The sequence below is a fragment of the Dreissena polymorpha genome, chromosome 2, assembly GCF_020536995.1.
Source record: "Dreissena polymorpha isolate Duluth1 chromosome 2, UMN_Dpol_1.0, whole genome shotgun sequence".
Classification (NCBI taxonomy): Eukaryota; Metazoa; Mollusca; class Bivalvia; order Myida; family Dreissenidae; genus Dreissena; species Dreissena polymorpha.
In genome coordinates this window covers 101,469,939-101,488,942 of record NC_068356.1, presented here as the reverse complement: position 1 = coordinate 101,488,942, position 19,004 = coordinate 101,469,939, and the positions used below count along the sequence as shown (strand labels likewise).

The 19,004-nt window shown below is 35.1% G+C and overlaps 2 protein-coding genes across 2 annotated transcripts in view; both read left to right on the top strand.

Moving 5' to 3' along the window:
- LOC127868280 (serine/threonine-protein kinase Chk1-like) overlaps nucleotides 1-19,004 on the top strand; it is a 141,802-nt gene that overhangs the window by 89,666 nt on the left and 33,132 nt on the right. The window lies entirely within an intron of this gene.
- On the top strand, nucleotides 2,462-11,054 carry LOC127869945 (uncharacterized). Its single transcript, XM_052412604.1, has 3 exons — nucleotides 2,462-3,553; nucleotides 6,499-7,345; nucleotides 10,877-11,054. Exons 1-3 carry the CDS (start codon nucleotides 2,659-2,661, stop codon nucleotides 11,052-11,054), a joined length of 1,920 nt encoding a protein of 639 aa, XP_052268564.1. The 5' UTR covers nucleotides 2,462-2,658.

Genomic DNA, 19,004 nt, shown 5'->3' with positions numbered 1-19,004 from the left:
ATATATATATATATATATATATATATATATATATATATATATATATATATATATATATATATATATATATATATATATATATAATATATATATATATTAGCCAGTTTAAACGAGAGACCTACGTCTCTGTTTAAACATAACAATAAAGTGTTTAATAATAAAAATATATTAAATATATTGTACAAATTTACTGCTACACAATTAACGTATGTAACGGGTACCTGCAAATATAACGTGCAAATATCGTGCGTTACTGCAGTGTTCGAAACATCATCGTGAAAACAAGCAATCGCGTTTGATCATAATATGGATATAACTACTTGGGTAAAATAAATGTATAGATTTATGGTATAACAAAATGCCAGATTGTTATCGCTCATTATCGCTCGATTGGTCATTGTCGGCTCGGGTACTACTTACATGTACCCTGGGTACTCTTAAGTAGACTTACATGTACCCCGGGTACGGAAAATATACTAAAACGTACCCGGGAATTTTAACGCTAAATCGGTCGTTGTCGGCAGTTTTTTTTAATTAATTATGTTCACATGTTTTGTTATTTTTTCTGTTAAAGGGCCTTGTTATTATCGAAACTCATACTAAAAAAGCACGTGATGCCATTTTTTTAAAGAGAAGTTTGTTTATGATAAACAACATTGTTTTACGATAATCGGTAGCGCGTTTTACGACATCGTATTTCGGACGGGAATACAACTCGGGTACAGTCTAATATCGGCCGGGTACGTTTAAGTATATTTACCGTACCCGGGGTACTTGTAAGTATACTTTAGAGTACCCGGGGTATAATGTTTACTTCTACTTCTATACTGAGGAGTGCGAGGTCACAGAGACGATCTTGTCCCATTGCTACCCTTAGGTATTAGAGAATGAGCTTCAGCTTGCTGAAGGAACGCTTGCAACAGGCTATTGACACCGCAATTGTTAAAAGTATTTGCAGAGCAATACACAAATTGGGAAATACATCATCACCATACGACACAATGAAAGAAATAAGTTCCAAAGGTGTTGATGGTAAGGAATCACCTATCGTAGTTAGTAACATTTTACAGTCCTGAATCTCGTTAAACAGTTCTTCTCATTGAATATCAGTGTCATAAAAAATGGCTAAATCGAAGCAATTTTGGCGAAGAGTTTTCAAATCCTCGCCTTTTACAAGATTGTGAACATCCAATTAAAATCCAAACTTTGAGTTCAAGTTTTTGAGGCGAATGAATCTTGTTGTTGACTTCATCTGTCAAACTTTCATTATGGCCTCGTAATGCCAAATTTTGAGAGGCAAGAACCTGAATACAACTAAGCACACGTTTTAAAATATCGCGCCCCCGTAGTTTTTCTGTTTGGATATGATCTTCAATTTTTTGCATCAATGCCTTTTCCATTCATGAGCATTCGCTCTGCCTCTTTCCAAGTAGTAAAGGACTGAAGGTGACTTGGGCTGTCTTCATGTGCCACAAGTTTTAAAGTTTTTTTCCCACTTTTTAAATCCATCAGCCGATGTAAAGGAAGATCGAGAATTGGAAGTCGCCGAATTAAATAACAAACAACAAATGCAGTATGCAGCTTCCTCAACACGAATACAATGAGTCTTCTTCGGGCGCCCTCCTTATGTTGGCGCCCAGGGCAAAGTGCCCCCCCCCCCTGCCCCCTCTCGATGTTACTTATTTAAAGCCTAAATTCTTGAGCGTTCTATTGCGGACGCCTATTGCGCGTGCGAATATGCGGATGCGGATGAATGGAATAAGCGCAGTGCATTTCAACTTGTTCTATATTTTTCGGATGCGGATGCGGATACGGACAGATGGAATACTAGCCTAAGCGAATCATGTGCATGTGCATTTTACCTTAAAGAGAGTATACATTTGAGGCCAGTTAATTTCATAAGCTGTTTATAAACCAAATCATGACAGTGACAGATGTATAAATTTTTATAATTCATTTATTTTTATCTTCCAAAGTGTTCATTCATATATTATTGAAGTTCCATAAACTCAATTTTTGAAGTCGTGGGACTGTCAAGGCTGCAACTTAATTCAAGCCGTCACCGTCCTCAAGAAGATCTATACGACAGATATGAGATGGTCTGGTCCAGTAACATTGATCGAGTGCGGCTCTACGGAGGACATCCTCATCACGTTTACGTGCGTGTATGAGGCTGCACTGATACCTTGTTATCATAACTGATGGCTGTATTAATTCCCCAAAATTCATCGTTATAAATTTCACACAACTAACTAATTTTAAGCCAATATATAACGAACGAGAACACGCACTGCTAACGATATTGACAATCCATAAGAAACGGTATACTCGGTTGTTTTCGACCGCACGATACATGTATAATGCCGGAGATTGTCGAAGTTTAATATTTCCCTAACGACTTCTAACGAAACAGATATTAACTTATCTATTGGGCGAGGAATGAACCAGAACAGTTAGTGTTTAACATCTATAGTGTTTTATTATTCTATCTGGATATCAGGTGGTGTTGACATATAATTTGGCATAGTAATACAACAAGAAAATATATATTGTCGATAATATCATTTTGTTATGTAAAATAAATTGGAAGTATATATTAAACATACACACACTGGTTTTCAAATCGAAAGTAGAAACCTGTTTAAACACAATTTCAAAATGGCTTCTAGAATATTTCGGGGTTCAAACAAAGACAATGCAGGTGACTTCATTGGCGAAAGTACTGTGACACAATCATGTGAGCCTTGTATGAAAACCAACATATCAAAAACTGCTACGGTTTTCTGCAAGGATTGTGATGAGTTCTTGTGTGATACTTGCAAGAATCCGCACACCGTGTATAAACCAGGTCAGCATAACATTGTTAATGTACCGGAAAATAAATCTGCGCCCGTAATACTCGACATGAAAGGATTTGACAAGTGTCATGAGCATGCACGAGAAATAGTGTTTTTCTGTCAGGATCATTCTAAGCTTTGCTGTCTTTCGTGTGTTCTCATTCACCGGAAATGTGACCAATTGGATGAAATAGCCAAAGTATCCACACAAACACGACCCGACCTGCAAGGAATAAAACAATCATTGATAAAATTGCAATCCGAGGCAGACGCTATTATAGCGGATTGTGAGCAGTCGGAGACTGGCTTAAATGAGTCCATTGCAAAGATTTCTTCAGAGGTGGAAACAATGAAAGATCGTATCATACAACTGTTTGAAGGAGCAAAGCAGAAATTAATAAGTGAGGCAAAACAATTTAAAACTGCAGAGGTCAAACGGATTGGAAATAAACGTGACGCCTCGCTCAAAGTTAAGGAAGTACTAAACAATGTATTGTCGATGTGTTGTGTCGTTTTAGACCGCGGAACGCCTAGTCAACAGTATATTTATTCAGAACAAATGAAGGAGAAACAAAAAACTATCGAATCAACTATAGATGACCAAAGAAAGATTAAATGTTCATCAACAATGACAGTGTCTTTTTCAAAACAGGTTACTTCACTCCTTGAGATGGGAAGCAATTCTATAAAACTGAATTATGCTGACAACAAGACAGGTATTTTATTTAACAGTTAGTTTTCATTTGGTATAATTTAAATAATTTATTTGTCGATGACGTTCAGAGAATAATGAGCGGTATGAAGTTCAAAAGTGTTATTACGATTTAATTAATTTGATACTTTTACAATCGAACAGTTTTTTTAAAATTAAATGTTGTATTTATGTACATTTTTCAGAGTTGCGCGTTACGGTACGGTACAAATAAACATAAGTAACTAGCAGTATTTGAGATCATAACACTTACTAACATCCCTATAAAATTAATATACTGATAATTTAAAATATTTCATTTTTTCATATTTTTAGTAAATTTCAAACAGGGTTTTTTTTGGCCCGATTTTATAGCCGAAATTCGGCTATGTTCCCAATCCCAAAAAGTATACTTTTTTCCCAAAATGTGGAAAAAATTTCCCAATTTCCAAAAAAAAAAAAAAAAAAAAAAAAAAAAAAAAAAAAAAATTTTTTAGAAAGAAGTCTTATGTGTATTTTATCTCAATTTTAATTCAATTACATCTAATAAAGTATTATATGATTTTTTCTTTTAATTTGAATGATTATAAAGAGTTAAATCAAATTTAGTATTTCCCTAATCAGTGGACTTTTCGTGTGGAAAAAAAGGCTAATGAATTTATTTTCCCAATTTCATGAAAATACCGATAAAATTCCCAATTCCAAAGCCATGGGCTATCTTCCCAAAAAGTGGAGAAAAAACCCTGTCAAACTTAGAAAACTAAAATGGAATGAACAAGGAAACACACAATTGTTGTGAGCGATACGACGCGAACGCAAATGGAAGCTGCGTGACAAAAAAAAATTAGATAAATACGAAACATGAACTGAATGTGATCATTATGGTGCTGCTGCTGACGATGACGATGAGGTTTATGTATTTTTAACTAGACCTATCCGTTTTGGGCTATTTTAGTGAAGAGAACACAAAGAACTTGTTTGTTTTACATTAAAACAACAACGAAGTGTCCTATGTTAACAACATACATATTACTTACTACTGCAAGAATATAATGTGCATCTATTTTATTACATTATTTCATATTAGCAACCTATGATTCTTTAGATACTTTTGTTACGTTCTGAATTTCTTATCTCAACATAGTTGATATAATGATTTAATACTCTGAAGGTATAGGTATAATATTGCAACGCTGTTGTTGTTGTTGATGGTGATGAGATGATGATGATGGCGGAGGTGACGGCAATAAGGACGACGGTGACGATGATGATGATGATGATGACGATGATGACGATGATGATGATGATGATGATGATGATGATGATGATGATGATGATGATTGATGATGATGATGATGATGCTGATGATGACGATGATGATGATGACGACGATGATGTTGATGATGATGATGATGATTTACTTTTTAGAAAACACATACATTTTCAAATAAAGCTTCAATAATTAAGAATGTATTATATTCCAAAAAGCAAGGTACCGTTTTTGTATACTAATCAAAGAATCATAGACAAATTTATCATTCGTTTTAACGTTTTTATGCGTCCATCGATTAATTTGGTATATTTTAAAAAGAGCATTAAAATACTCACTTATATGCTTATCCCTGAATAGCCCAGTGCGATAGAATTTCCTCCAATATAGTAAATAAACGTATCCCAAACGAAATAAGTTTATCTTGACATAATAATTATGTAAGATCATATACATATAAGAGTTTCATTTGTAAAGTTTTTTCATGGCACTTTACAAATACAAATATATGTGAACAAGTTCCGTTAAATGGAGGCTTTTTTATTGCCGACTCGTTCAAAAGTTAGTTAGTGAATAACGCATTGGTGTGTATCTGCAATACGACAAGTTGTTACCGCATTGCATCCGGGCACGAAAACATCGCATCACGACGTATAAACTCGCAGCAAATCGTCAAATCCAGCTCCGAATTTGAGAGACGGAACACGATCAGCTACGAGTGAACTATCGTGATGTTCGTGATCGTACGATAGGAGGAACCAGATGTAAACGTTAGGGCCACGATCGAGCCAATAATGTATTAACAATAACGCGATCTCCCGTAACTGTTTAATTCATAGACATTAACACAGGAAGTTAAAACGTTTAACTTACACATGCATTTCAAAAGTAACTGTATACGGTTCTTGAAAAGTCCATGTGTTAAAAATTACTCCTTAAATAGATAAAATTGTACCACTTAAAATCAAACGTGCATGTTGATGTGGATCCTAAGCGTACATAAATCGTTACTGTAAAACAAAGCGTGGTAGATCTATTCTAAACGCAGATGTATCTGGCTCACCTTAAATCTTGTAGGCTCTATAAAAGCCGGATGTAAAGCGTCTTAGCGACCAGGGGTACGGATTGCATGTAAACGCTTTTCAAACGTTCTAGAAATAAATAATTCATTACATTCCAAGAAGAAAAGTGTCATTTCGATTATATTGATAATTGGGAAATGTATCATGCGTTTTTAACGCTATTTGTAATTTGGTGTAGTAGTAACAGAGCGTTCACAATACAAACGAATCCCAGCATTTCCCAGTATGACTTTCCTCCCAAATATCACTCGTTCGAATCCCGAATAAATACTTTTTTTGCATTTAAAAGTATTAAATGTCATTTAAATATTAGAGTTTCATAAGTAAATTAGTTTTATGGTTCTTATTAATAATAATAATGATAATAATAATATAAAATTATTAATAATAATAATAGTAATAATAATAATAATAACAATAACAAAGATATGTGAACAAGTTAACGTCAAATGGATTCATTTTCATAAAATAATATATAATTATATAACAATAATACGAAATAATAATTAAAGTATTAATACTAATAATAGTTCTTCTACTACTCCTACTACTCCTACTACTACGTATAATAATGATAATAATAATTATTATTATTATTGTTTGTTACTTTTATTTAAGTGAACACCAGTCTGCTCAGCTTATCCCCCCAACCAATGCCAGTCACTCTGGAGCTGCTCGTATCCGTTGATCTACCACAGACTGGAGATGATAAGAAGGAACCTCTCCTCACTGGACTGGACTTCCTGCCGGACGGGAGATTGGTAGCCGTGGATAACAAGAACATGAAATGTATCATACTGAATGAGCGACTACAGAGACTTGGAACACCGTACAAGTTCAAGAATAACCCAGGTAGCGTAGTATGTGTGTCTCATGATACACTGTGTGTAACGGGTGGTGGTGGTGGTATTAAAGTAGTATATCTCCTGTCTGTGAGTACAGACAATACCATCACACTGACCAGGGAGATCAATACAACATCCAAGTTCGACTCTATATGCTGCATGTCTCCATCTCACATGGTCGTGAGTACGCTCGATGATCCCCGTCCTGCTAGAATGGTATCTGTGGACGGGGTAGAGTCAGACTTTGATCACTTCCTGACGTTTCCTATGAAGACGTACAAAGTAGATGAGAGTAAATGCACGTATGTCCAGTCTAAGAACACGTTAGTACTGACTGACCGACTCGCTCACACAGTGTACATGAACGACACCGTGAATCGCACGTCTAGAGCAGTCACTAATGAGAACATACAGGAACCTCGTGGTGCCTGTCCAGGGCCAGGTTACACAGTGCTGGTGTGCAGTAAGGATAACGACTCCATCGTGCACCTGACCATCCACGGTAAAATACTCGGTACATACCCAGTGGATATGCGTTACCCGCGCAGCATATGTGTGTCTAAGGATGACACTAGGCTGGCGGTGTCCAACAGCGCTGAAGGCACCAAAAAACTTCATTTGTATAAGATATCACCGGCAATAAATTAGCTGAGTAGTAAGATGTAAATGTTATCCACGTGATCAGGCTTTTTACACAATTATTAAATATTGACTCTGTGCATTAGTTTTGTTAAATCAACTCGGAATACTGTTCCGATTAATTACAATTGAACAGTGTTGTTATAATGTTTTATCGTTGAAATATTTCGAAAGACTTCGAACTACCTATGTATTTTGCATGTGCTATAATTTAAAATGTGTTTTTATAATGATCTTCAAGATTTTTTTTTTTTTTTTTTTTTTGGGGGGGGGGGGGGTAAATGAAGACATTAAAATATACAGTGTATTTAATTATTTTTAAATGTGCATTTCATGCAACGTCACAGGTGTGTAAGGTAGTTAGGTGTATGTTAATTTTTGAAAATCATAACTATAACTGAACATTGCTACGCATATGTTTTCTTGATGCCGTGAAAGTAATGTTGCATTCATTCAAAAAAATGTTTTTGTTTAGCCTACATTAGTCACAAGTTCTTATTATCAACAAAAGTCGACTCAGATTAGAATTCCTAGCGTGTCACGTCTGCCTGTTAATATTCTTGTATCGTTTTAGTGTAAAGGATAAAAAAAGAAGCCGTTAATTTCAGTTGTTTTTGTTTGTTTGAAAATAATTTAACAAAACGATAATATCAAATTAGTTATAGCATATTTTCTTGATCTAAGCTTTGTTATGTATTTTATTTTAAAATAAACCAATACTTGCATTTTGTAACACTTTATGTATTCGCGAATTTCAGTGACCGAGAAAACACACGTTTCCATTTAAAACCGTCTGATATTTAACGTTTTGATCCGACACAAATCCAATAAGCGTTTGGAGATTGATTAAACGAGAATTCCATTAAGGTATTCAAACCATCATACTAAATTTTAAGCCCGTAACAAATTATTATATTTTCTTGTAGGGCATTTATATTTATATTAATTCGCAAAATGTTAGGATAATTTATCTTTCGTTTTTTGGTTATTACATGTTAATTGCCATACCCCCTTTGATGCTACAAGCTGAATAAAACATAAATTGATTATAAATACGCATTTCTGAATGGTATATTAGACGTATATAATAAATACATTTGACCAGTTAATTTATAAAGGAATTATAGGTACAAATATTGCTGATGATCTTTAACTTTGATGTGAATTTTCCTAGTTGTGTATTTTAAAGCCATAAACATAATAAAATAAATGTGTCCTCCTATGCATGTTTTAAAATAAACCGCATTTCTTTTACATCATCTTTTTTAAGTTGGATGTGAAAAAGAAATTTTCATTACCTTTCTCTAATTGAAATAGTGAAGGAAAGTCAATTTTGCGAACAAAATCAATGAAATTCCCATATATCTGTTACAATGTTCAGCACGACGCAAGAACACCCGAACGGGGTACAGAAGTATTAGATCGTCGTAGATGAAGGATGTTGAATGCCTCTATGCTGGAAATATATGAATGTTAAAGTGATATCTTCAGCCTTTTGTTTGACAAAATAAATTTATAAACGTGTTGCGATACGTTTGCGATTGAGTGTTAAGCATAACATTCAAGGTAACGTTCGATTTTAATCATAATTATACATGTATAATTGTATATACAATCCAGTATATGTTGATGACATGTTTAAGTTATAAAATGATTCAATAAAAAATATGCATAAAGCTAAAGAAGGCTATCCGTTACTAACAAGTCTAACATGCAAAACACATATATTTAATTACAGACATATATCGACTGTTTTTACCGTATTTCAAGACTAGCCTTGCCGCTACAGTCACGCGATACATATGTGTTGACTAAGGAATGATGGTCGATCCGTTTTGTGCAGCTTAGGGGTAACACATTTTGTAATAATTTTTCTTGGATTCATAATATTGTATTTTCTTGTTGTTGTTACATTTCATTACAACATACGGGACAATAACACTCAAGATTATAGAAAAGTGCTGTTCATCTGCATATAAACCCTCATAATTTGAAAATTCGGCATAAGGCTACAACGCCCCCACCTTGTTCTTGATACATCGATAAAACTGTTATTGTTATTGATGGCGCAAATATTTCGTGGTTAAGTCAACGCCATTAATTGCCGTTGGATATTTTTCCGAAAAAAATAATTAAAAAAAGCTTTATCAAAAATCGCAATCTGAAAATTAAATTAAGATAACTGATTGAGAGTTGTTCACTTTGCGTAACCCATGACAGAACGCATGCGTAACTTCAAAAAAGGCTAACAACAACTCAAATGTTAATTTAATGTAGCTCATTTAAAATTTAATATCGAGTAAGTTCAAAATCAAACATCAACACGGCATCTCCATATAACACTGACAGACTTGGTTCGGTATTATTCACAGAACGTTTAGTCAAGTGTCGAGCATTGTACAAAAAATTGGTATGTCAATTATAATGTGGAATAAGGATCCTTCTTAGAACTATTGTCAGGAAAACTCTGACCTTTACTTAATAATGTGAAAACATTAACAATCTACCAATATAATACAATATAACAAACAGATAATTATAAAACAAATATGATATGATGATTCGCCATGTTTTTCGAAATACATGTTTATCCGACTGCATGCTTAAATCAATTGAGTCTTCTTACAAGGTAAAAGCTTTAAAGGGGCAATTACACGTTTTGGTAAATTGACAAAATTAAAACAAAAGTTTCAGACTCGCAACTTTTCGTTGTAGTTATTATATTTGCGAGGAATCAGTAATACTGAACATTTACCATGCTCTAAACATATAATCAATGTTATGAAAAATAAATCTAAAACACGGGATCGTTTGAACTCACGAATTTACATAAACACAACAACAACATTTATAATCTCTTAGGCATACACTTGCTGTTTAGCCTAATGCAAAGCATACCAGGGGAATGACATGGATTATAATAATTATGAAAATAAGTTTATTTTAGAAGTTAACAAAGTCTTTACTGATTTTTGTGTGTAAACAACAAATACTTTATTTACTACCACATCAATATAATTTTCAACTCATTTATTACATTAGTTCAGGTAAGCGAACTACGCCTCGGTGTTTTGACCACAATGAAATACAAAAATCGTTTATGTCATGATTTAATTATTTGCACTCAAACGGTACAGGCATTGCAACGATTTGATGATGATCATGACGATGATGATAATGACATGTTCGAATCTTGAACGCAATGAATTTAAGTTTAGTTTTTGCTTGACAAATTTTATTTCATATCATTAAAATATAAGAGTTTCATTTGTAAATGACTTAATAACACTTAAAAATATGTTATCCGATTGCGTTTACTGAAATTTTTTTGATACACTAATATGTAATAATAGAACAATCATTAAGATAATAATGATTGTTACTGCTACTACTACTATTATTATTATTATTATTATTATTATTATTATTATTATTATTATTATTATTGTTATTATTATTATTATCATCATAACGGTAAAAACAAGTCCGATTAGCTTATCATCCCTGTCAAGAACTATCTACCTGGAGCTGCTCGTGTCCGTGGATCTATCGAAGACTGATGATGATGAGAAGGAACCTAACCTCACTGGACTGGACATCCTGCCGTACGGGAGACTGGTAGCCGTGGATAACTATAACAAGAAATGTATGATACTGAGTGAGCTGCTTCAGAGAATAGGCGCACCTTAGAAGTTCAATACAAACCCATGTGATGTGGTATGCTTGTTTTCAGATGAATTTGCTGAAACGCTTGGAACAGGTAAATTAGTGTGTCTTCTGTCTGTGAGTAAAGACAATGTAATAAGGCTGACGAGGATTATCAACGCAACATCCACGTTCTACTCTATATCCTGCATGTCACCGTTACGCACGGTCGTGAGTTCATACGATGATCCCCGCCCTGTCAGAATGGTATCAGTGGACGGTGTAGAGTCTGACTTTGATCATGCAACGTTTCCTGTGAAGACGTACACAATAGATGAGAGCATGTGCACTTATGCCCAGCACAAGAACACGTTAGTATTTACTGACAGGGACGCTCATACAGTGTACATGTACGACAACGTAAATGGTACATCTAAAGCAGTCACCAATAATAACATCTAGTAGCCATGTAGTGCATGTCTAAGGCCTAATGACACAGTGCTAGTGTGTAGTAAAAATAACCATGCCATCGCGCACCTGACTGTTGATGGCGACATTCTTGGATTCTACCCCGTTGATTTGAAGTTGCCGCACAGCTTATGTGTATCTAAGGATGGCACCAAGCTGGCGGTGTCCAACAGCGCTATAGGCGCCGGGAAACTTCAGTTGTACAAGATATCACTGGCAATGAGTTAGGTGACTAGTAAGGTGTTATCCACGTGAGCATGATGTTCACACACATATTGTATACTAACTTGCGTGTGTGGTGATATTAGTTCAACTTGTAGTACTTTTCCCGATAAATTATAACAGAACATTGTTGTGACTAGTTTAAATCACTAAGGAATCGAAATAATTCGAACTGCATATGCAATGTGCATTTCTTATTATATAATGTGTTCTAATAATTAATTTAATGAAATGTAATAAATATTTTAACACATCTAGACATTATGTGTATGTTATACTATTTTATTCCCATTCCATGCAACTAAACCGGTGTGTTACTAAGCGCGTAAATATTGGTAAATGCGTAATAATATTTGAAAACCTCTCTAGAACTGAAAATGTCTATGCATATTTTTTCTTATTGTCACGATCGGAGTGTCACGTTCATCCAAAAGTATACTAGTTTTAGTTTATCCTACAGAAGCCTTAAGCTCTATTACTATCAACAAACGTCAGTAAGAACGTAATTTCCAGCGTGTCACGTCTGTGTGCAATAGACAGAATCCAGCAGCGTCTAAGGACATCATATACAGCCGTTAATTTATGCTTTTGTTGTGTGTGTGTTTTTTACAAAAATAAGCAAAGAGATAATAGCAAATTAATGATAGCAAAATTGAGAAATCTTATATGTGTTATAATTTTACTTTTTAAATAAACAAATGCTTGCACTTCATAACATTAATATGTATTCGTGAATTTTCTGTGGCTGAGACAACACACGTTTTAACTTAAAACCTTCTAATTTTTAACGTTCTGGCCAGACACAGACACACCAATAAACATGAATGATTTAACAGAGAACACAATTTAAGTAATCAGCCCATCAAACTCAATGTTAAGAATTTTGTTTTGATTTTGACCGAGTTTTCGTGGTTGTATGCATTCAAGTAACATTTTCTTCTTATTTTTGTTCTCCAATATGCATTTGATTTCGTAATTTTAGCGTTTTAAATTACTACTACGTTGCGGATTAAAAAAATAAATATTTTTAGATGATAAACCACGCACGAAAAAAAATACGAGCGGTTAGACTTCGTCAAAATTACCCGGAAAATAACAAGCGTATGGTGGTATCGAAATGTACACATGTCAATTACCTTGTATGGCAATTACCTTGTATGTCAATTACCCTATATGCCAATTACCTTGTATGTCAATTACATTCTATGTCAATTACATTGTATGACAAATTAATATTTGATTTTGTGTTGAGTTTTCATACGATATTATATATAAAAAAGAACAAACAATTTACAATGCAATCATTAGTATGTTACAAACATAACCATAACGATGTTCTTTGTACTTTGTTTTATTGTCCTGGAAATGTTATATTGTTTATTTAGCCACACACAGTCGTTTATAGAATTGTTTTATGTTAATAACTAGTGTTAATGCTATTTTTGTATCGCAGTTGCAAACATCGTGTTAGTAGCGAAATAATGTTTCTATGATAATTTATTGTTGAAAACTCTACGACCAGGTGTACATGTTGTATATAAAATCAGATTTTAAAAATACTCTCTAAACATAAGGCTCTGTCTAATATCATGATAATGAATAAAGCATAAAACACAATTGCGGTAATCCATTTTATATACAAGAAAGCCTCATGTCATGTTTGCATTCTTCTAAGCTTGTATTTAAAGATAATATATGAAAACTCAGTATAAGTTTAATTAATTATTGCAAAACAAATTCGTGTCGCGTTTTTTTATTTTTAAATAACGTACATGTATACGCCTGTGTAACACATAATACATAACAATCAATCTAAATGTATGCAATAAAATCAATAGAAATATATTGTGGAGATAAATATAAAACTGCATAACTCATGCAAGTATTCATCAATTCCGTGTAGAACTGGATTGAAATGGTTCAATTTGGGTATTTAGTGGCTTTATTGTACTCAAGAAAATAAGTCTTATTTTGGTAATCGCATGAACGTTGATTTTTTTTTATCAAAACGTTTCAGATAGATCTAATATAAATAACCATATTGTGCCAGATTCCGATATGTTTAGATAGATAAGGAGGCAATTGGCAAGTGATTTAGCACAAGTTCAATTGTTTATAATATTACGTTTTCTGAAACTGGCCTCATTTGAACAAAAAGTTGCGAATTTAGCAAGGAGATTGATCTAAAGCCGCGAATACACATTTTTCGTAATCGTAATGATCGGGTAGGCTTTGACAATGCAAAACGTACGTACGTGGTGCATAAAGTGAAGCGAATTATGTGCATGAGCATTTTACTTCAAAGAAAGTAAACATATATATAATTTGCGGTTTAAAACGAAAATTTATATGTAATCTGAGCAGATCGGAAGAACAGGCAATCAAAGAATTACTCCACGACGATGACATAGCAATTCGCCCTGTCGACAAGGGGTCGGGGATAGTGATAATGGACAGGGAAGACTATGTCAAGAAGCTGAAGTGTGAAATGTCGGACAGTGAGACATACGTCGAGATGACGGATGGAAAACAAAGTGAAGAAAGTGGCCGATACCTTATACAAGAAGGGGTCGATCGACAGTGACCTTAAAAGGTATCTTACAAGCGGCGGTGGAACTTCCGGTAAGCTTCAGGGCAACCCGAAGCTTTATAAACCTGGGATGCATCTCCGCACTATTGTTAACGGCCGCAATCACCCGACAGAGAAGATTGCGTAAATAGTGGATAATGAATTGCGCGATCATGTGATGTCACTTCCGTCGTATGTGAGAGACACAACCGACTACCTAAACAAAATAACACAGATACAGCAGCCGTTACCAGATGGTAACATCATATTCTGTTTGGATGTGAAGGCTCTTTACCCCAGCGTACCAAGAGAAGAGGCCCATGCTGCAGTAATTAAAGCTCTCAATCGGCGAGTGCAACTGGAAGTACCAACCAACGACATGATCACAATGATGGACACTGTTCTAAATAACAATACCAGTTCATTCAATGGAGACCACTACATGAAAAATGAAGGAACTGCTACAGGATCGCACTTAGGTATGCATTACGCATCGACCTACACGGAAGCCTGGGAGACAGAGTTATTTTCAAAATCAAATAAACATCCAATAGCCTACTTCCGGTTCGTTAATGATGTGTTGGGCTTGTGGACACATGGTTTGGAGGCACTAAAGACATTCCATGCGTTTGCAAATGAAATCCATCCACGAATACAGCTAGAGCTCCGCTACTCCACAGAGCAGCTCGAATTCCTAGACACCATGACGTCTATTCGAAAAGGAAGGCTGGTTTCAGACCTATACACCAAACCAACAGATCGGCACCTCTACCTGCACATGGACTCGTCGCATAACGAGTCTACGAAGAAGGCCATTCCGTACGGCTTAGGTGTGAGGCTGAAAAGAATATGTTCGGAAGAGACGGACTACACAAAACACAGAGATGAGATAAAAGAGCAACTACAGAAGCGAGGATACAATGGCAGATTCGTCGAGACAGAACTGAAGAAAGTTGATAGCAAGAAGCGAGAAGATCTGCTGCGTACGAAAGTGCCTTCAAAAAGTACTTCCAGGGTACCGCTCGTTATCACTTTCTCCAGAGCGCTACCAAATGTCGGCCATATCCTCCGGAAACACCTGCCAACACTCCACACTTCAGATCATATGAAAAACGTAATTCCTTAACCCCCGTTAGCAGCATTCAGAAGAGAATGCACCCTTCAAGACATATTGGTTCATAAAAAACACAACCGGATGTTTTTCCGAGTTCCCAACAGGAGCGGACCTTGTGGGGCACAGAGGTGCGCAATCTGTCCATACATGATGGAGGCTAAAAAGTTCAGCGACACCACCGACAAAAGCTACAATGTGTTGAACGAGGTCACCTTTAAATCCACCAATGTAGTCTACGTTGTACATTGCGAACGGTGTAAGACCTTCGTATACGTAGGAGAAACGGGAGATACCCTGTACCAGCGACATCTTCTTAACCTGTCCCGGATACGGACTGGACACAACGGTAGCCGAGCACTTCTACACAAACGGCCAGAGCGTCGCAGACTTCCGGGTCATGGGACTCGAAAAATTAAATGGAACCGACGAGTACCGGAAGACCATCGAACAACTTTGGAAGCGCAAACTGAGAACGTTCAAACCATATGGACTAAACACAAAAGACTAAAATTGGCGCGCAATGTAACGCAATATAACGTGACTTCCGCCAAAGATGATATGCTTATTCACAAATAAACGCCGCTGAAGAAGACCGAGAGGTCGAAAGCTACGGCAAATTTAATAAAAGCGTTTGATTTTTTATAAACGGCTAAAAGCGACTTTATTATATATATATGTTACAGTACATTTTTATTAAAATTAATGGATGCCGCGTGGTGACAACGTTAATTAAAATTTCTTACATCACTTAAAAATCTTATAAAAAATACAAGTGTTTTTATATAAACAAATAAATGCAAACAACACATCTATTATGCATGTATTTTTGTTGTTGTTTATGGTTGTCTATCATAGGCCCTAAGTACTATCCCTACCACATACAGAGCTCGAGGCGCTACACGTATTATTGATTGCACAGGTGGTTAGCGTGTTGCTATGATATTAATAAGTGAAAACATCATTTAAAATGATAAATAATCATATAATAACTTAAAATTATCTTTTCTGAAAAAAAAAATTCACTATCAAATATATATATATAACAAGGTATGCAACTCAAAATCACCCCCAAAACGGGGTGCATCGCTTTGAACAGCCATATCTTCATCAATTGTGCAGCGATTTTCACGGTCTCGGTCTCATTCAACGCAGAAATGAATTTCCTTTCTGGAAATGTATATGTCTTGCAATATTTTTACAAATGCTGGGTCAACTTTTAAGAAATAACATGATACACAACTCGCATGACCCAGTTGACAATGATCATGCAGTCTTTATGAATGAAATCTCAAGTTGTAAAGACACACCTACGCATTGGATCAATGAAATCACTCGTTTGTTAAAATGTCAGTTAGTTGAAATGTATGTAAACAAAGTTTTCAAACGGCGCTGGACAGTTAGTATTGATGCATAATGTTACGACAAGAACGGTAATAATATTTTTTCATACGTTTTATTGAATTATGGTATTGAGGTACATAAACTTTGTAGGGAAGATTCCCTTTACTCCGTGAAGATTTCAGTCTTAAAGACTGCATGATCATTGTTAAAAATATTGCAAGACATATACATTTTAAGAAAGGAAATTCATTTCTGCGTTGAATAAGACCGAGATCGTGAAAATCGCTACACAATTGATGAAGATATGGCTGTTCAAAGCGATGCACCCCGTTTCGAGGTGATTTTGAGTTGCATAGCTTGTTATATATATATTTGATAGTGAATATCTTTTTTCACAAAAATTTAATTTTTCGTTATAATATGATTATTTATCATTCAAAATGATGTTTTCACTTATTAATATCATAGCCACACGCTAACCACCTGTGATTGATTGTAACAATGAGGTGTGATAAAGGAAGCAGCCGCTTATCAAGGAGGAGCTGTGTCCCAGCAACCCGTTTCCCTAGAGTCAAGCACTCCTCGGAGTTTTTTAAGAACCACATATAGAGCGCGAAGCGCGACAAGTATTACTATCCAGGTGGTATGGACCCTTTGGTATGGACTTTTTTAGGTGACACTGTCAGTGCGCATTTTGTGAGACGAAGCAGATTTTTTTTAAACCAAAACAATTCTGTTCCATTAATGAAAATTCAGACGGACGCCAGTAAAAAAGGAAACCAATGTTAATAAAATGAACAATGGAATATTTGGGGGTTACAACACAAAATCATAGATAATGGTTATTTGGGGGTTATAACACAACATCATAGATAATGGTTATTTTGGAGTTATAACACAAAATCATAGATAATGGCTATACCAGTATCTTTTTCTATTTTGTTTCAAATAATCGGCCAATATATTAATATTTACAGTTGAAAAAAAATCGTGCCATGTAACTTCATTGAGTGCCTTTTACACTGAAATTCCCGACGCACTTTGATGCTTTGCATCAATACTTATCTTGTAATCTAATGTTACTAATGCAGAGTTCAATAATAGACGGGTCCAATAAGCGAGTGTTGGTAGAACATGACGGAGTGGGCATGCCGAAGCACCTGTTTTTGGACTGTGCCGCTGACAGGTAGAATATGAACAAACATTAGCAAGTCACTGTTAATGGGACCTTTTCACAGATTTTGGCATGTTTCGAAGTTTGTCTTAAATTCTTTCAATTGATAAATGTAAACATTGTTACTAAATAGCTCCAGTATAAAACAAAGATAAAATTAAAGAACGAATGAAAAAGTAATCCACACCTGGGCTTGAACCACTGATCCTTGAAGTAAAAGTGTAGCGCCTTAACCACTCGGCCATATGTAGAAGTCGTTACTTCCTTTAAATATCTGGGGGTATACTTATTTAAAAACGGTAACTTTAACAGAACGCAAAAATGCATAGCAGACCATGCGTCAAAATCAATGCACCGACTTTTCTCAGTGGTCAACATGTATGAATTTAGCACAAAAAGCAAACTCTAACTCTTTGATATTTTAGAAGCACCAATTTTGAATTACTCGTCTGAAATATGGGGTACTACACAGGCGAAAGATATTGAAGCCGTACACACGAAATCTTTAAGGAAATTACTGTGTGTAAATAAATCAACCAACCTTAGCGCGTTGTATGGAGAATTAGGAAGAATACCCTTTAATGAAATACGAAAAATAAACATTCTTAAATACTGGTTTAAACTACTATCATCAAATGAGAGTAGCTTAATCAAAATTACATACAATATGCTAAAACAAGATACGGACAATGGACATACATACAACAATCAAAACTGGGCATACCATGTTAAATCCATTCTCGACAGCATCGGCATGTCCGAGTTATGGATAAACCAAAACATAACCGAATCACAATTTATACAATGCAAACAACGAATATTAGACACTTATACTCAAACATGGCACGCCGATATTAACAGCTCTACCCGTCTCTCTACGTACTGTTTATTCAAACATAGTTTATCGTTAGAAAGTTATTTAGACAAAATTAATGAACCAAAATATAAAATTGCCCTAAGCAGATTCCGTTTATCATCGCATAACCTAGAAATAGAAAGGGGGCGATACAATAATATTGAAAAAGAAAACCGTAAGTGCAAATTATGTAATATGAATACTGTAGAAACTGAGTACCATTTCTTACTAGTTTGCCCCATATATACGCA